General features: G+C 45.0%; 1 protein-coding gene across 2 annotated transcripts; it reads right to left on the reverse strand.

Moving 5' to 3' along the window:
• Positions 1–7,354: 7,354 nt before the first annotated feature.
• Positions 7,355–19,731, reverse strand: LOC127057539 (cytochrome P450 2W1). Of its 2 annotated transcripts, none has more exons than XM_050966327.1 (9): positions 19,534–19,731; positions 17,027–17,189; positions 15,944–16,093; positions 15,658–15,815; positions 13,467–13,637; positions 12,282–12,423; positions 11,583–11,767; positions 10,565–10,706; positions 7,355–7,693 (listed from the first exon to the last, which is right to left on the reverse strand). In XM_050966327.1, the coding sequence occupies exons 1-9, from the start codon at positions 19,729–19,731 to the stop codon at positions 7,503–7,505; spliced, it is 1,500 nt and encodes a 499-aa protein (XP_050822284.1). In that variant the 3' UTR covers positions 7,355–7,502. The 2 variants fall into 2 exon arrangements, with proteins under 2 accessions (XP_050822284.1, XP_050822285.1); XM_050966328.1 differs by lacking the exon at positions 7,355–7,693 and adding an exon at positions 10,394–10,448 and having other exon boundaries at positions 19,534–19,719.
• Positions 19,732–20,020: the final 289 nt, after the last annotated feature.

The raw sequence follows: 20,020 nt of genomic DNA on the forward strand, positions 1-20,020 counted from the left end.
TGTCTTATGCTTTGATTGTAAGGTCTTTGGGGGCAGGAACCATCCTTTAGCTCAGTGTTTGTACAGTGGGATCCTGGTCCATGATTGGTAATAAATAAGAATAATACATCTGATGATATCGCAGTAATATCAATAACCCCAGCGAATTAGAAAGCTTCACAGTGGAGCAGAATATTTTTGCCACTAAAGCAAGGGTGAGTCTTCATGTCTTCCAGTCCTCATCTCCAGAAGCTTTTCATTCAATGGTAAAGATTTGCCTGCAGCCTGGTATAGTTTGTTTGTGGGTGAGGGGTTGTTATTTTGTTGAATGTGCAAAGATAACCGGAGTTTGTGAGTTTGACACCTGCTAATGAGCAGTGTGTTTGTATCCCAGGGACGAACAACCATGATTCCTTTGCTCACCTCGATGCTGTTAATTCCATGTGAGACACCGAATGAGTTTAACCCCAACCACTTTTTTGATGCTGATGGAAAATTTGCAAAGACAGAAACTTTCCTGATTTTCTCCACAGGTAACTAAAAAGGCCTGATCCTGCAGGGAGGCAGCATGCCTAGTACCCCTCAAGAGGTATCACTGTCTGGCTGGATCAGGCCCCATGCTAAGAATGATCCATATATTTATATCAGGAATATTTTAGCAATGTCCACAGCAAGTTCCTATCAGAGTTACATACAGATCCCCAGGTCACTCATAGAGATAACAGCAATACACTTGTTCCTGTAGGACCTATGTAGTGATGTCAGTGGAGCGTGTGGGCTCTGCATCTCTGAACATCAGGGCACTTTTAGGGTGGTTCAGTGCTTAAATGCTAGAGTAGGACTCAAGAGACCTGGGGTCAGTTCCCTTCTCCACCACAGACTGTCTGTGACCTCAGGCATGTCGTAGTCTGAACTCCCTCTCTGTACAGTACAGATAACAGCATTGCCCTACCTCGCAGGGGTTTTGTGAGGAGGAATACACTTAAATTGTGAGGCACAGAGGTACTATGGTACCAGGAGCTCTATAACGGCTTTACATAGAGGCCTAAATAGAAATTTAGGAACCTCACTGCAGCACCAGAGTTTGAAAATGTCCTGCGTTTACATGCCATTCATTACTTTCTGCAGTAGAGATAACATGGCCATTTCACTAGTGAGCAGTTGTCCAGTCCTAGAATCAACAACATGACTAGCGTGGAGGCATGGGAAGATCCCAGATGCACTGTTTGGTTGTTTATAGGAGACACTTCTGCGCGGTTACCAGACAGCATCGTTCTGAAGGCAACAGTATTGTTAGTATCACAGAAAGGTGCATCAATGGACAAATAAAGGACATATGTTATATGTTAATAAAGACAATTGCAAGTGCTCCACTTAGGAAGGAACAATCAGTTTCACACATACAGAATGGGAAGAGACTGTCTAGGAAGGAGTATGGCAGAAAGGGATCTAGGGGTCATAGTGAACCACAAGCTAAGTATGAGTCAACGGTGTGATACTGTTGCAAAAAAAGCAAACGTGATTCTAGGATGCATTAACAGGTGTGTTGTGAGCAAGACACGAGAAGTCATTCTTCTGCTCTACTCTGCACTGGTTAGGCCTCAACTGGAGTATTGTGTCCAGTTCTGGGCACCGCATTTCAAGAAAGATGTGGAGAAATTGAAGAGGGTCCAGAGAAGAACAACAAGAATGATTAAAGGTCTTGAGAAGAAGACCTACGAAGGAAGGCTGAAAGAATTGGGTTTGTTTAATTTGGAAAAGAGAAGACTGAGAGGGGACATGATAGCAGTTTTCAGGTATCTAAAAGGGTGTCATCAGGAGGAGGGAGAAAACTTGTTCACCTTAGCCTCTAACGATAGAACAAGAAGCAATGGGCTTAAACTGCAGCAAGGGAGATTTAGGTTGGACTTTAGGAAAAAGTTCCTAACTGTCAGGATAGTTAAACACTGGAATAAATTGCCCAGGGAGGTTGTGGAATCTCCATCTCTGAAGATATTTAAGAGTAGGTTAGATAAATGTCTATTAGGGATGGTCTAGACAGTATTTGGTCCTGCCATGAGGGCAGGGGACTGGACTCGATGACCTCTCGAGGTCCCTTCCAGTCCTAGAGTTTATGAATTCATTATAAGTGGATAAGGAAAAGTTATTTACTTATTCCCATAATACAAGAACTAGGGGTCACCAAATGAAATTAAGAGGCAGCAGGTTTAAAACAAAAAAAAGGAAGTTCTTCTTCACGCAGCGCACAGTTAACCTGTGGAACTCCTTACCTGAGGAGGTTGTGAAGGCTAGGACTATAATAGCATTTAAAAGGGAACTGGATAAATTCATGGTGGTTAAGTCCATAAATGGCTATTAGCCATGATGGGTAAGGAATAGTGTCCCTAGCCTCTGTTTGTCAGAGGATGGAGATGGATGGCAGAAGAGAGATCACTTGATCATTTCCTGTTAGGTTCACTCCTTCTGAGGCACCTGTCAGTAGACAGATACTGGGCTAGACGGACTTTTGGTCTGACCTGGTATGGCTGTTCTTATGTAACAGGTTGACCACCCCTGACATAGAGGGAGGAGCACCCTGTGTATCCACTTTTCTCCTGCTACAGCTTCCTCCATGGTTTTGCTCCCTAATGCCTCACCTGGCTGTGGGCATTGCACAGAAGCCAATGTCCATTTCTCTATTTATACACATGACTCTCATTTACAGTATGGGATGTTTTAATCTGTCTTAAATGCTGTGTGTAAGGCCAGTACAAGGAGCAGATAGGGTTTTATAATGGGGATGAGATCGAGAGACTCTCACTCAAAGTCTTCAAGCAGATAAACATATGGCAGGGAAACATGTGGAGAAAATTCCGTTTCATGCAATGGTTGATGGGAGATTGACCTCGCAGCTCTTTCTCATCCCTTGGTCCACATCCTCCACTGTTGCTCTCTTCTCATTCAGTGCTAGGTTGTGCAAGCCACAGAGGAGCCAATGGGTCTACTCGTGCAAATGAATGTTCACCTGGGTGGGTAAAGGCTTCACAATCTAGCCCATGGATTGCAAATTCTTTGGGACAGGAGTTCCTCAGTTGGTGGTGAGACTTGTAAGAGAAGGAAGTAAAGGAACCTACCCACCGAGTAATGTCTGAATTTTTCTTGGTTAATGATAATATGACTTTATGTTCTAAGACTTAGAATCATAGGATATTCAGGTTGGAAGAGACCTCAGGAGGTCATCTAGTCCAGTCCCCTGCTCAAATCAGGACCAACACCAACTAAATCATCCCAGCCAGGGTTTTGTCTTCCTCGTATGTATGCTAATTTGTATATACTTTGTTCCAGTGGATGTCTGAGGACAGTCTTTCTGTCCTCAGACAAGCCCTATTCGCAAAGCTCAATGGGAGTTTTTCCTGAGTAAGGACTGCAAGACAGGGCTGTCAGTCAATGCCATGGTAGGATATTGGTGCCATCTTGTGGCCAAAAGGGGAGTAATAGATAAACTAGGTTCCTTAGAAATGTTACATTGCAATGCAGGGCACAAGCATTTGACCAACAAACTTTGCAGGTAGAGGAGGTGAAAATTTGAAGTCTGTTGAAGACTATGGAGATTGTATTTACACCCACTTCAAAGCCTCATGAGCAGGTGTTTTCTGTCAGATCTGAAGCTGAGTCATAGTCGATATTTTTCCATAATTCGGGTGGACAGACGCACAGGAGGAGTCTTTCACGCAGAGATGTACCCCGCTGTCTGAGGGCTGTAGAGTGATGCATTCTACCCATATGCTGATGATCCAGGGATGAGCATAAGAAGTGTGATACATTTTTTAAAAATTGTAAATCAGAGCCTGTTCTCTGCCCCTGACATTAGAAGCTGATCGGTTGGCTCTGATTAATAGTCCATCTCAGTCATTTCTGATGTATTTGCATCATGTAATCGGCAAAATTTCTACAAACAGCTGATCTCACTAGGCTCCTCTCACTTCATCAGAAGAGTCAAGTGTGGGAGGTGACGCCTGGGCTTCAGCAGAGTCTGAGAGCTGTTGTTCAGGATAGGAGAGAGACATAATCATTTCACTTTCCAACCAGAGGCTCTCAAAGCACTTTACAAACATGAACGAATAAACCTTCATAACACACTGGGAAGATAAGTGTTTTACAGGTGTGGAGAATGAGTCACAGAGCCTTTCAGTGACCAATCTCAGACAATGAGTCGACTGGGAATAAAACCTGGGTCTCTTGAATCCCCATCTCTGGCTCTAATCACTAGACTGTGTTGTCTCTTAACTGTTTGGAAGCCAGTGCATCCCTAGATGGATATCACTTGGAATCTCCCATTGACTTCAATGGAGCAAGTCCAGGCTTTGGGGGATGTCACTAAAGAGTGCTATGGAAGGGAAGGAGGGAGCCATTGTGGAAGCTGAGGGGACAGGCCTGACTTAGGACTTGCCTTGAGTGATTCCTAACCTGACTTGCCTACCTTCTTTCAAGAATACCCAGCCTCCCTCCCCTTGGCCTGATGTCCACTACTGACCATCTCCTTCTGATGTCTCCCTCAGGACTGGGATCCCCAGCCCAGGAGAAGTAGTGCAGGCCAGCAGCAACTGCCAACAGCTGAGAGCAACTGGCACAGAGCCCGCAGCATTTCCAAGTAGGGAAGCAATATGAGTAGCAACAAAAGTTTGATGGGAAGCAGGAGGCTTTTTGTCTTCTTGGGAAGAAAGGTTCTTGCTTTCACAGCCTGCAGGCAGGCTTTGGGGGTAAGGGTTAGGCAGAGCACAAGGAGCCTGTATCTATTCAGTAGAAGGAAAGTCCTTCATCAGAGGTGGGAGGGAGAATTTATCCTGGGGCAGGTGAAAGGAAAAGTGAGTCAGTCCTAGCATGCTCACTCTTGGTGCAGAATGTTGAGGACTTCCTACTGAATGCTTGACATCAGTGGATGCCTCTCCCAAAGATACACTTTACTTCAGCCTGAAGAATGGGCTTCATGTAGGGACACTGGCTGAAATTCTCTGGCCTGCATTATGCAGGTCAAACTAGATGATCATAACGGTCAAATCTGTGAATCTGAAAACACGCGGACACTGCAATCACAGGGTGTGGTTGTAGATTGTATAGTGACAACCCCAGCTAGCCACGGCAGCATGGGCTGTACAAGTTTGCCCACAGCCTGGGGTAATTATCTGGGCTGTCAGTCTGCCTCAGTTTAGTAGGACAAATCTCTTTCTCTGAGGTTTGTCTCCAAGCAACTTTCTGTGTCCTGATTAAATGACTCTAGTTCTGTAGATTATATGCAATAAATATATTTTGGGGTTAAAACTTTATTGGGTGGCCAAATAAAAAGGAACACATATATTGAGAGCTGATAGGATAATGGATATGCAGCGATAGGAGTTAGCAGGCAAATACAAGCACAGAATGATGCCTGAGTTAGACACAAATTAGAGCACGGTTCATTCATACAATGGCAGATGAAAAGAGCACTCTCCGGCAGAGGTGACAGCCATGGCCAGGAGTACAGAACAGAACAAACCTCAAAGCCCACCTCCTACTCCCACTGGTTTCCTGGTCCCAATTGTCCAGCTGACACAGGAACAATCAATCAGACCCCATTCAAAACCGATTGCAAGGATGGGTTCCAAAAGTCCGGTTAGTTATCCATTGTGTGGAGAACAAGAACTTTTCTCTCATTTAGCCAGCCCAAGGAGGGCGGAAATTCATAAAAGTGTGCATGGCATTGGATTACTTTTCCATGTCATTGGCTCTTTATAGTCAGCTGCCAGTGCGGGCCTCAAGAGACATCTCTTCTCTCTTTCATTTAGATGATGAAGCAGACTTGGATTTTCAGAGACAGAACTGCCTGTGTCAGTTTCCAGTTTTCACTCACTTCCCCTCTAAGAACTCTGTTCCCAAAAGTTGTAATACAGCTCATTCTCAAATCACGCGAACAAGTCAAGTTTTCTCAGTTCTGTAGACTCAGCCGTTGACATCTGGAGCATATCTGGGAGGGTAACCTAGTAGAATTTTGGTAGAAGCTACGAATGGCTACAGAAACCTTGAAGAAATTCGCTAGTTCAGCAATTCTCCAACGGTGAGTCGGGATCCCAAAGTGGGTCATGCAACCCTGTTTTAATGGGCTGGCTTAGGCTTTCTGGGGCTGAAGCCAAAGCCTGAGCCCCACTGCCCATGGTCGAAGCCTGAGCGCTTCAGCTTTGGGTGACAGGGCTCAGATTACAAGCCCCCTGGCAGGGGCTGAAGACCTTGGGCTTTGGCTTTGTCCCCCCACCTGGGGTGGTGGGGCTCAGGCTTTGGCTTTGTCCCCACCCAGGACAGTGGGGCTTGGGCAGGCTCACGCTTTGTTCCCCCACCTGGGGTCGTGCAGTAATTTTTGTTGTCAGAAGGGGGTCAAGGTGCAATGAAGTGTGAGTACCACTGCACTTGAGCCTATTGGATGGCTCTAGCATGAGGCCCCTACAGCATTTCTGCCCATTACAGATTAATGGTGCTCTTGCCTTCTTGAGAGAGGTAGCGTTTACAGACAGATTCCCATAATATTCTTATTCAGAACACAGCTTATTCCATAGGTGCAGGAGCGTGGACATTATAGAAGTTAGGGGTCTATTACAGGATGGGTGTGTGAGGTTCCGTGGCCTGCAATGTGCAGGAGGTCCAGCTAGATCGAGGTGGGCAAACTACGGCCCGTGGGCCACATCTGGTCCACAGGACCGTCCTGCCCGGCCCCTGAGCTCCTGGCCAGGGAGGCTAGCCACCAGTCCCTTCCCTGCTGTCCCCCTCTTCCACAGCCACAACTCGCTCGCTCTGCCGCCAGCACAGTGCTCTGGGCGGCGGGGCTGTGAGTCCTAGGGCAGCGCAGCTGCAGAGCCCAGCCTGATCCAGTGCTCTGAGATGCGTGGTGGCGGCAGCTGTGTGGCCTGGCTCCAGCCGGGCGGCCCGGCGGCACTGCCACCAGCCAGGCAGCGCAGTAAGGGGGAAGGGAGCGGGGGGGGGTTGGATAGAGGGCAGAGGAGTTCGGGGTGGTGGTCAGGGGGCAGGATGTGGGTAGGGTTCGGGGTGGTCAGGGGGGAAACGGGGTTGAATGGGGGCAGGGATCCTGGGGGTGGCAGTCAGGAAAGAGCGGGGGTTGGATGCGGTGGCAGGGGGCAGTCAGGGGCACAGGTTCCAGGGGCAGACAGGGGACAGGGAGAAAGGGTGGTTGGATGGGGCAGGAGTCCCAGGGGGGCAAATAGGAGGTGGGGGACGGGCCACGGCCCCCTCCCCTAACTGGCCCACCATATAATTTACAAAACTCGATGCGGCCCTCAGGCCAAAAAGTTTTCCCGCTCCTGAAATAGATGATCACAATAGTCCTTTAAAGTCTATGAGAAGCAGAGTGCGAAGTGACTGCAGTGCATATAATGCAATAGCTGTCTCATCTGGACCATATTAACCATTTCTCCATGGTTCTGCCTTCTCTTTGCTGCACCCAGTAGAAATGTCCTGTGCAGTCGAAGTCAATGCAAAGGAATGATTCCCTAACACTGTCCTTATTCACACAGAACAGCACAGGCCAGCTGAGGTTGTGGTCTTAAAGTAAAAGTGGTCTGAGGAACCGCAAGGTCCAGGTCTGATTCTGTGATCCCGGGTGGGGGTTGGAAAGTAAAGGTCTGCAGCAACCCTACAAAGAACAGGAACAGCTCCATCTTGGCCAGACTTTCTCCAATGCAATTCCTGCGCCCTGCAGTGTCAAAAATGATTAGATTTAACTGTAAGAGAAATAGTTACAGAGGTTAATCTTAATGTGATAGCCCAGGTCTACACTAGTGGGGGGTCGACCTAAGATATGCAACTTCAGCTACGCAACTTACCTGGCCATGAGGATGGCAGCAAGTTGATTGCTGCAGCTTCCCAGTCAACTCCACTTCCGCCTCTCGCGAGCTGGAGTTCCAGAGTTGACAGGGAGCATGATCGGGGATCGATCTTATCACATCTACACTAGACGTGATAAATTGACCCCCGATAGATCGCAGCGGATAGTGAAGACCTCCCCATAATAGTCATCAGGTCATCTATTAGGAGCAGTAAGGGGACTCCTTATGTACCTTTGTACCCAGTTGAACTGACATATAGTTACAGCAAAATAATCTGTGTTGTAGCCAGATGATTATGCCAGTAGCTCATGTCGCCACGATATGCATGTTGATTCCTTTGTCAGACATGTTCACATAGCAAGGAGGTGATAGCCACATGGTAAATTGCCAGGCTATGTAATACATGAAATTATTAGGCACCCTCTTCCCTGGCAGGCTGTGGTCTCTAGTGGATAGGACATAACTGAATTCAGCCACTGAATTGTTGTGTGACCCTGGGTATGTCACTTCTCCTCTCTGTGTTTGTTCTCCTCCCATGCTGTGTCTGTCTTGTCTGTTTAGATTGGGAGCTCTACAGGGCAGGGACTACCTCTGGCTGTGTATTTGTACAGCACCCGGCACAATGGGGCTCTGTACCTAGGCTGAAATCTTCAGATGCAACCATAGTTCACAGACATCATCCACAGACTTATCCTGACACCCTAGCCCCTGAGCACTTTCAAACAACCCTTTTCTCTTAAAAATCAACCTTCCCGAGAAATGTTCCCTTCCCCAAAGGTGGAATGGTTTGAAGACTTGTAGGCTATCACCTAGCCACTCCCACTTTGGTGACTGTCTTTTGTTCTTGGCTCCCATAAGATTTTTTTTTTTTAAAGCAGGATGCCCTGCCCCAGAACGACAGGATCTGAGAGATGACATCATGAAGAAATCAGGGGAAAGCAAGAACGTGGCTTTTGACATCAAAAAATCACTGCTGATGATTTTTGCATCAAAAATACAAACTCACGGCTGCAGTGTGCTGTAGCAGCAAATCTCGGCTGGAAAGCTGGGTCTAGGATCACAGCTGAACTCCTAATCCCCAGCTCCCACAGCCAACTTTTAACAGAGATGGTTGTGAAGTGTCAGGTTGCAAGGCAGGATTTGAGAGATTCTGTAGGAAATCTCCCTCTACAATACTTTAGGATTCCTGCAGTGCTGGGATTTGTAAAACTCCTAGTAAGGCTACTCTTTCCAGCTGTGCCCACTTGTAATGCACTCTGCTGGATAACAGCACATGCAGTCCAGGAAGGAGGCAGCTTTGGAAATTAACAGCATTTGGAAACCTTTACTGCTGTGCCACAGCAGTGAGGCTGGGTAGAGGACACCTCTTCACTAAAGAGGGATTAGGATGGAATTTCACAGGAAATTTCTGATATCTTGCAATGTTCCTTGCCCATCAAAACTTCATTAGAATTCTTGGGATGGGCTGTTTGTTTTATTTCACCTTGGCTACATGTTTGTGTGTATGTGTGCACGTCCATGCACACGCAAATACACATTTAGAGGGGTGGAGTAGGTCAGTATTTTACACCTCTGTCTAGCACAGGGGTAGGCAAACTATGGCCCGGGGGCCACATCTGGCCCTTCAGATGCTTTAATCCTGCCCTTGAGCTCTTGCCAGGGAGCAGGGTCTGGGGCTTACCCCACTCCATGCCGGGGAGCAGTGGCTCCCAGAAGCTCCCAGAAGTGGCTCCACGTGGCTCCCAGAAGCAGCGACATGTTCCACCTCCGGCTCCTATGCGTAGGGGCAGCAAGGGGGCTCCACATGCTGCCCCTGCTCACAGTTCCACCCCCACAGCTCCCATTGGCCAGGAACAGCAGCCAATGGGAGCTGCAGGGGCGGCGCCTGTGGATGGGGCAACATGCAGAGCCATCTAGCTGCACTTCCACATAAGAGCTGGAGAGGGGAGGGGACATGCTGCTGCTTCTGGGAGCTGCTTCAGGTAAGCGCTGCCTGGAGCCTGCACCCCTGCCCTCCTCCCGCATCCCAACCCTCTGCCCCAGCCCTGATCCCCCTCCCACCTTCTGAACCCCTCGGTCCCAGGCTGGAGTACCCTCCTGCATCCCCAACCCCTCATGCCCAGCCCCACCCCAGAGCCCTCACCCTCTCCCACACTTCAACCCCCAATTTTGTGAGCATTCATGGCCCACCGTACAATTTCCATACCCAGATGTGGCCTCAGGCCAAAAAGTTTGCCCACCCCTGGTCTAGCATCTTTCAATTAAGCCCATCACCTCCTTGTGACAGAGTATTATTGACTGTATTTTTCAGACAAAGAAATTGAAATCCAGAAAGGATTCAGTGATGTGTCCAGGCCACACAGTAAGTCAATGCTAGTGCCTCGTGTATCTGGTTTAGGGTATCATTCAAGTCCTGTTTATTTTGGCGGGCCTCTCCTTGGCACCTTTTGGGCTTCCTTCTATGTTCTTTTGGAGCTGATACCCTTCCTTTCCTTTGCCTATCTTTGTATCAGTTGAGAACTGATTCATTTTGTTAGAGGGAAGGCTTATGCTGAGATAAGTCAGGTCTGTTGCAGATTCATTGGCTCTGCTTGGCTGGGTATTAGGTTTGCTTGGTCCTTTCTGAAATACTGAAATAGATCTCTCCTGATCAATGTTCTGTTACCTAGTACAAAGTTCCTGATCCTACCAGAGCCTGAGAAACCTCTGCTCCTTTCAGGGTAGGACCCCTTAATTACCTGTGGAGAATGGCAGGAAAGCTTCTTTCTTTACAAACTTCCCATCAGCATCAAGAAAATGATTGGGATTAAACTCATGCGGTGTCTCCCACTGTGTTTTATCCAGCAGCACCGAGGTGAGGGAAGGAATCACGGTTATTCCCTGGAATACAACACGAAGCGCAAACTAAAAGAGGTCTTTGGCTCTACAGACCCCCTATACTTCCAAAAGCAACATGAAATCTCTGATCAAACTGACACTCTGATCATGAGGAATTCCCTTAGAGGTACATAACTCAGTGCTCTTTGGGGCAATGAGTATCCTTTTGTTCAGTGTGTGTACGGTGCCTGACACAATGGGGTCCTGGCCCTTGACTGGGGTTCCTTGGTGCTACCACATAGCAATAATAATAACAACAATATTCAGAGTAGGACATGATGCTGCCAATGCCATACTCAGACGGGCAAGGACATTGTAGCTGTGCGAGTACTGGTGGCTAAGGCAAGGAAAGGCTGCAGGATTTGGTCCTAAAAGATTATTGAATTCCACTGATCTACTCTTTGTCAGTCTCCACCCTGCTGTTTAAGCTTTGCTTCTTCCTGTGACCCAAACCTCGGTCTGATTGAAGCAAATGTGAATCTTGCTACGGACTCCACTGAAACCTGGATTTTACCTGCTGACTGTGCCAAATTCCAGCTTTAATTCCGGTTTCTACCAGGTGCATTTGCATAGATGATTTGAACCCTTCCATTCAGAGCACTGTACATGATACAGGCTGAGATTTTCAAGGCAGTGTAGAGTGTTTAGAAGGTGGTTAAATCCCCAGCATTGCCTTGGAAACTGCAAACCTGGGGCCAGATCCTGCATGCCAGCCTCACTCCGCAAATAGCCCCCCTGAGTCAAACAGAGCTACTTTTGGAGGGAGGAATTACTCACATGAGGATGGCAGAATCTGGCCCTTAGTATCCAAGGATCCATTCATTGCTGTTGGCAAAGGGCGGAACGTAATGGTATCCATTTAAAAAAAGTGATACATACCTTGGGGAGGAAGTAGCCTCTGAAATGTGTATCAACAGATGTGCACCGTGGAACGTGTGGCAGCAGAGTGATGAATCTCTGTACTTCATGTATCACCGCATTTGTAAATGGCATGTTTATCCGGTCTTCATATGTGGCCTGGCTTCCTGATTGGACAACGGTCCCAATCTCCTCTTGTACCTTTTCTAAAAGTAGAAGCAAACACAAATGTGTCCTATCAGAAGGGCTCTCTCCCCACTTATGAATTTGCTTTGGCAAAAACAAACCAGATTTTGCAAACCCTAAACCTGGCTTCCTCAGGCACCCCAACTCTCTCTGGATTTCAGGCATGCATGTTTTTGTTTTGTTTTGTTTTGTATCATACTACCTACACAACCCTTGTCTACGCTGCTCCCTCTAGGAAATAGAAAAATCCAGTTTTGGAAGACAGAAACTAGTCTTAATCAACTTTGACTGCAAACTCTTTGGGACAAGGACAATCTTTTTGTTTGGTGTTCATACAGTGTCTAGCACATTGGGGTCCTGATCCGTGATTGGGGCTCCCACATGCTACCGCAATACAAATAATAGCTAATAATAAAGAACAGGAATGCAGCTTTTGTGGCAAAAGCAGCACTGGCATCTACACATTGGACAATTAACCTGACTTTCTTATTAAAACAAGGCACAGACAAAGAGTGAAACCATAGAGCGGCTCACTTTGGATCTCTGGATATTTCATCATCAGTAGGATGGCCCACTGCAATGTTGTGGCAGTTGTCTCAGTTCCAGCCATGACCAGGTCAAGTACAGATGCTATTATGTTTTCATCATGAAACAGGCTGTCTTTCTTGTTTGTCTCCTTTAAACACACAAGTTTCAGTTAGTGTTGAAAGTGCTCTTGTTCACTCTGACTGAGGCAAAATTACAATTGAGTAAGATTTGGGAAGTCCCACCTCGCCCATTGCATTTTCAGGCATTCTCATATGTTTGCGATCCAAGGAGAAGCCAGCGGAGGATCTCAGAACCAAGGGCAGAGTTGAGTCTGAGCCACGCAGTGCAGATCTGCATGGAGAGCTGAATTTCCCCAGAAGCTAGAGGGGTTTTGCTACAAGCGATTGGTTCGGGATCCATCTCCAAGCTGCAGCAGGGTTGAGCTCCGCTTTAGATGGTATTCATCAAACTCACCCCTGCAGTTCATTTTGCAAGGGTTGGAAATACCTATTCCCTTCTGTGTGCAGCTAGAGATTCGAGTTCAGTGATTTCAAACCTCCAAGAGACACCTCCCACTCTGCCTGCCCGGTTGGAATGTATGCAAAGATTTTGTGAACATTCTCCCCTGCCAGAGCATAGTGATCCTTGAACCCAGCTCAGTATGAGTGGCTAGGAGGTGCAGTGTGCATATCTGGCCCTGCTCTGTTTGAAAGAAGAAAAACATACAGTCTGAAGGTTTTTTGTTTTAATATTACACTGAGATCAATCTGTCTTAGAAATCCTAGTGGCTGGATGCAAGGAATAAATGCAGGGCCAGGACATGTAGCTGTGATATAACAACTGACTTCCTTTGAGTTCCTTATTCCTTTTAGAACAATTAGATCAATGATTGGTTTCTTTATTAACACAAAACGTCAGATTCATCCTTTATGAAACCCCACTGATTGTCTTGTAGGAACAAACAATTGATCATAGATTATAAAGTGGGGTCATGTTTTCACATCCAATTTTGGTGAAACATTCACTAGATAAATTATGGCAAAAGTAAGGGAATGGAGTTTGATTTCAGTTCCATCTGGATAACGGCATTGACCTCAGGAAGGTTAAGTTGATGTGGCTGAGACCAGGATCTAGTTAAGTGTTTTTGTTGAAAACAGAGTAAATTGTAAATGGAGAAGTTCAGTCACGTACCTTGTGCTGTTTGAACACTAATGCATCAATGTAGCTCAGTGAGTTCTCGCTAAGATCTTGTCTGCTGATCTGGATGTAATTCCTTAAAATGATGCGCACATCTTCTATTTTTTTAAGTAAAATCTTGTGGGTTTTGAGAAATAATCCAAGGAATGGGTAGAAATTAAAAAACTAGTAAGGAAAAAAAATGGGTGCGTTAACACCAAAGTGCCAAGATACAGGAAGAGCCATGCCAAAGGGTACTGGGACGGCGCATCATTAGAGGTCTGTAACATTGTCCCGTAGAAGTTTGCAATGATAACCAACACTCCTGATGTCACTGGGACTCCACCTGGATGAAGCTAGCACATTTGAATGTAGGGCTGGGCCTTAAGCTTTCAGCCCCTGATTCAGCAAGGTTCTTAAGCACAGGCCTAACTAGAAGTTCATGAGTGGTCCCATTGGGGCAGATTTTCTACAGCATCTGCACTCTGCTAAAATGCAGGGATGAAGCCACAAGGGATCCAGTTGTGTCTCCCTGATTCTGAGGTGCCAGGTATCAGCTCAAGGGTAAAGCTGAAAGGAAGCAGCTCTAATTTACACTACAGGTGTAGGGTCCATTGGGAACCTTATGCTAGATACGAACTGGGTCCACTGCTCCACCAAGCCCCTCCTGCCAAGAGTCCCTGACATGCCGACCCTGTATCCCCTATGTTGGGCTGGGGCAGGAGTGGGCTATGTCAGCTGAGAGCTCCCTAGCACAAAGGAAATTCTCCTCTGGCCACATTAAGTCCACTTTGTGTCACAAAATCTAATCTTTTGATTTCAATGGGGCTAGGTACATGATTAAATAGTTTGCTGACTCCTATGAAGCATATTTAACACAGCCATAGTCTCTGAACATGGACTATGATTAGAAAATACCAGCGAGGTAGGCAAGGGCTGCACTTTCGTGCACAATGAAATGACATTTAAGAAGAAATAGAACAAATTAAAAAGATAAAATCTCAAATTTGCGGGGGGGAACCAACATTCAGTACAGGGCTAAAATTCTTATAGCATAATTCTCATCTCAGATCCACACCAGACAGCAATTCTTAGTGGGACTATTCTATGTATCATAGAGGTTATCAGCAGCCTGGTCACAAAGATGTTGCTCTTGTCTGTGCTGATAAAAACAAGAACTAGTAGGTTGTAGCCCCAGGCACCAGTTATTCATATATCGTTGCCTGAAACAAGCGCGTTAGTAAACTTTCATGAGCACAGTATCTTCCATTCTGCACTATTACCTATCACCTTAGCTGGTGCGAATAGATACTGTGATACCAGTTCATACTAAAATACAACTATCACCTTAGTTTCCCAGTGTGATACATGCCATGAACCGGCTGGAATAAACCCTGCATGTGACCATCCTCACATGAACAACAGAAGGAGCTGTCAGGTGAAATGTGATTCCCCGCACATCTCCCCAGTTGAAATAATGATCCAAATGCAAATTACAACACTCAGGAACACTGTGGATTTGTGACTCTGTCTAGGGACCTATGAACCAACCAGTAGATTTCCTCCACCCAAACAAGTTTTTCTTGTTACAGATGAAATGTAGATAACCTTTGTTTAGTAAGTATAATTCAGTACAGGTCACTAATAGACGTAGAAAGTAGTCACCACACAAAATGTTCTTGGAGTTTCAATCTTGTGGACATGTTACTAAATCCATGAATACAGCTGACACTATTTCTCATGCTCACTGGTAATCTCAGCTTTGAGGCCAGGAGGGTACAGAGCCTGAACTCCATTTTGGGGGCTAGAAGGGTTACCTCCCATGTCATAGTTGAAGCACATTGGCTGGAGAGTTGGGGGAGCTTGCAGTCTTGGGGGATCTTGGGGGATCTTGCTTCCTGTCCTTTGAGAGTGAATCCAACCCTGCACAACAGGGTGATTCGTAACTCACAGCCCCTTTGTTCAGTCTGAAAGACCAATGATTTGTAAATGGTGGTAGGCAGGTTGCAGTTACATAGTATACAGCTTGGTTTCAAATATGGTCTGAGGTTCAGACTCCATTTTAATGACACTGATTATAATTATGAAGGCAGCACCCTGAGTGCTATGATTTTTAGATGGGATGTGCTAGTTCTTACAGCCTGAGATCTGCTGTGCTGAATCATGGAGCCTCTATGACTCAAAATATGCTGGAAGAGTTACTTACATGCAAGAATGGAGATCCAAGAAGAACCATAACTTCATCTATGAGTCTTAACAGAGTGACAAAGGTTGGGTCTTTGTAGTCAAACCGGTCCCCAAACAGCATAAGAAAGGTGATGTTGGTTGGAGCAGCATTAAATGACTTGAGGCTAAATGGCTCACCTGTAATAAGAACAAACAAAAGCATAAACAGAACTCTCATGCCACAACCTCACCACTGACTTGTGTTTACAACGGTGCTTGAAAAGTCTGAGCAATGCGATATTTAACCTTAATATTCCCCAGCTCACCTCTGGAAGATTTGATTGTCGCAATAAGTAAATGAAGCTCTTCAAGAATTTTTTCCTCTATCAGCTTTTTCCCCATTCCAAGGTTACGCATGCTTGACACAGTGAATCTTCGTGTCGTTCTCCACAACTCTCCATTAGAGAAGAATACACCTAAGGTGTATGTGAGATATATGTGATTGCTGAGAACGCAGAACTCAAGGGGATCCTACTCTACTTAAAAGAATATGAAAATATCGCCACAGTTTCTCTCCCTCCATTTCTCCTTACTGTTCCATTATCCCATTTGCCATTCATTTCTCTGTTCTCCTCCTAGCTCTATCCACCAATCCCAGCCATCTTTTACCTCATGGAAATAGTTTTCCTCCCAGTTCAGTCTTTGCCATCTCACTCATGTGGGAGGCAACCAGGCATTTAGAGCACTCAGTTTTTTAATACATTTTCTGTGTGACTTTAGTGCTGATGTAATGTGTCAAATTAACAGCCCTGAAGACCTAAATCCTCTATTGGTCCATTCAACAGGTGCTGCAAGGGTAGAGGAACTGCCTCGGGGAATTGATGGCACTGTTTGAGGGAAGGGATCACAGATTTGGCCCATAACCCTTATCTGAACCTGTGATATATTGTTCTACAGAGGGCCATTTTTGGAGGCAGGACTTTCTGGAATGAATACATCCAAAACGGCAGCCCCGACTGGCAGGAGAGGCAAAATACCTGAGCGCCAGATCCAGTATGGTTCATCTTTCATGAAGTGATTCCTCAGGTAAAATGCATTAATGGCAGTGAGGCACCTAACTCACATTGGCTGCCCATGGGAATTAGTCACATAGTTGCCATTGTGCCTTTAAAATTCTGCCCTCATCTTTTAAAATTCAGGATGTTAACTGGTCATAAAGTTGTTTGCCAAAGTAATTGTCACTAATGACAAGAGCTGCAAACCAGAAAAACAGAATTTGGGGGTCAGTTTAGCTAAAATACAGACTTGGGGCAGGGCTTCCAAAAGTTCTCAGGCACTGGTGGCAGTAGGAGAAGAGAGAGGCCACAGCTGAGCCCTTTTGAAACTCTCACATCTCCAAGGGCCAGTACCATTTCCATGCTGGATTTGTTCAAATATTGGGATGGGGGGTCGGTCTACAAATTCATCTGTGAAGTTCACGAGTGCCTCCTTCACGGCTTCGTATCCAGTCAGTACCACAGCTTTCTGGGACCCAAAGTGGAGGGTGAACACTGGCCCGTATTTTTCTGCTAGCTGAAAAAGAGGCAGGGTTTTAGTATCACCAGTGGAGAGAGTGCATTAAGAAACCCCTCATTTCCTCTTCATACCGAAGACTTATTCTGGTGTATTTGTTTATAGCACTAATCTGACTAGCATATGCATGAGTTCAGCACTAAATTCCATTGGTCTAGTAGGAGCACAATCCTCTTCTGTGTGGGGAAAACCACACACACATCAGCCCAATCTCCAACTCTATGGCATTCAGACCAGGAAATCTGGCCCCATGTATTTTAAACAAACTCATACTTTTACATACTCTTGAACATTAAAAATTAGATATTCCTAAATCCTCAGTGTTTACACACTTTGTTTACTCTTTGCACTTCTCTTAATTTAGTCAGTGAAAATCTAGGAAGACACTGATGTCTGTTCTTGATTCAGAAACAATGCTGGGTAGTTAGAAAGGGGGAAAAACGTTCCATGACAGGTAGCTGAAGTATAGTCATTAAAAGGATAGTCTGGTATAGTCCATAGACTAGTATAGAGTATTAGCTAGATGTTTGAGCTCAGTGCCACAAGAGAATATTCTCAGGTCTACAGGAAGCTAATAAGAAGAACGAGAATAAAAACCAAACAGACCCCTAAAGAATGAGAATCAGTTAATAAACAAAGTGGAGGAATAAGAGAAAGACAGATACAAACAGATCTGTTGTTACAAAATGTACAACAATTCTTATAGTGATTGTGACTCACTCTATTGCTAGAGCTGTGAAAAGAACAGATATTCCATTTCATGCAGGATTTCAAGTTTTTTAAATTTCTTTTTGTTCTGATTGGACTGAAAACTGAAAATTGCAAAATTCTCCATGAAAGAAAATATTAAAAAAAAATATTTTGGCTCCATCAAAATGTTTCATTTTGATTTTTTGACTTTATATTCTACTATATTGTATTCTATTCTATTGTACGTTATAAAATTTAAGAAAATTCATACTAAAAGTTGTTTTGAAAGGAAACATCTAAATGTTTTATTCCAATAATGTTGACAGTTTGATACATCTGAACTTTTTTTTTGCTGACTACTCTAAACTATCTGTTCAATCTTCTATTTAGCTGTGACACTCTTGCTACTTTTCCCAGATGTGAAGAAGAGCGCTTGTAGCGCTAAAGCTTGTCTCTGTCACCACAAGAAGTTGGCTCAAGAAAAAATACTGCCTCACTTCCACCTTCTCTAATTTCGTAAGTATGTCTACAGAGTTGGCTGTGCTGGAGGGCGGATTTCTGTTCATGTTTGGTAAAGAATCATGTTTGCTAATGACTCCCGTGGACACTCTGCATGTAGCATAACGCCCTGGGGAGAGAATCCTAGTTTCATGGGGGTGGCAAGTGAGCTCATGCTGCTAGCCACTATATGCCTTGCACTTTTAGGGGAGCAGAATGGGATCCCCTTTCCACTCCTCCCCCCTACCCCACAGGAGGTGAATGCACTCAGGATATCTGTTAGTAACCAATAAGCGCTATGCACTGGATGGAATCCTGCAGTGATTACTGTTTTACTATTTGTGTCACCCTCTTGTCTAGGAGCCTCAGTCATGCACCAGGACCCCAAATATTTGTTGCCCTGTTTATTAAACACTGACAGAAACAGATCCGAGGCAGAGCTGGATGGGCAGGAAGGAATCATGCTCAGACAGCCAGGGTGAAGTTTTGCAAAACTGTCCTCTTGGGGTAAGGAAAAGCAAAGCTCCTGGATTGAACCTAGCCTGACAGGCTCCTTTTCAGCATCCTCTTACAGATAAGAACTCTCTGTCTGCTTAAACAATGATAAGTGGTTTTAATTACAAGTTAACAGAAGAGTTCACAGGGTATTTATTCCAGCTACTTGACAAAATTATTCCATCCTGTTGTTCTGCCACTCCATCGATTTCAATGGGAATTTGCACACTTAGGAATGGAGTAACAACTGCATAAGAACAATCTGGATTTAACCCTTTCTTATGTGGCTGTTGGACTCTTTATAGTGAAATCTTCTTACTGGGATTTTCTTTTTCATGTTAGTTATTTGCTAATACTCTAAAAGCCCTCTGGGTATGAGAGCTGTCAAGTTCATATTTAAAATCCCACAAACACTATATACTTCATGTACCTTATCAAGTTTACATGAAAAAATCCACATTACCCAGGGGCCCTTTTTTAGTGGTTGATCAGAGATGACACTTCCACCATATAGACAGGAGCTAGAAGCAGCTTGAGACAACATTATTGTGCAATTTTTACTGCTCTAAAATTTAATTCAGATTAATAAACAAAAACAAAGTCTTCTCATTGATTTAGTTGAGGCAGACTTAAAATGCATGAGGTGTTTTTTTTTTCTTACCTTCAATAGTGACTTGTCTTGCCGTCTAATATCCAGCAAATGCAGGTTACCAATGATCGGAAGAGGAGGTGGACCAGGAGGTAGTTTAAAAGCTGAGTTTTTAGAGCCAGGTGAAAAATAAAATGCACCTAATAAAAGCAGTGCACACAGCAGACAAATTAATGCAGGATCAGAAATAAAGGGCATGAAAAAAGCCATTTTTTTCCAGTTGCAATCTGGTTTTTGGGCTAGGAGCAATAACAAAAAAAATGTGGTGGCGCTCTTCAGAGTGTAGCTGCAGGTTTTATATTTGTTCTTTATGATTGTTGCAAGTGTTCTATTCTGATTAGGGTTTGCAAAATACCTAAATAAATACTGTAAACTCCACCCTCCTTAAACACCTTGGAGAATGTGGTCTAAGCAGTTTGCAATGTCTGTCCAGAAATAAAGAGGGTTTCGCGTTACAAGCCTGTGCATACTTTTGCAGGAATATATGTGTCTGATGAGA

This window comes from Gopherus flavomarginatus, chromosome 9 (genome assembly GCF_025201925.1).
Source record: "Gopherus flavomarginatus isolate rGopFla2 chromosome 9, rGopFla2.mat.asm, whole genome shotgun sequence".
Classification (NCBI taxonomy): Eukaryota; Metazoa; Chordata; order Testudines; family Testudinidae; genus Gopherus; species Gopherus flavomarginatus.

Excerpts from the sequence above, each read along its gene's own strand:
- LOC127057539 (XM_050966327.1), bottom strand. The coding sequence starts at position 19,731 with ATGGCTTTTTTCATGCCCTTTATTTCTGATCCTGCATTAATTTGTCTG. Across the intron at positions 17,190-19,533 it reads AAGACAAGTCACTATTGAAG|CTAGCAGAAAAATACGGGCC; the intron begins GTAAGAAAAAAA and ends CCTCTTTTTCAG. Across the intron at positions 7,694-10,564 it reads TTTCCTGCCATTCTCCACAG|GGCGCAGGAATTGCATTGGA; the intron begins GTAATTAAGGGG and ends TTGACACTGCAG.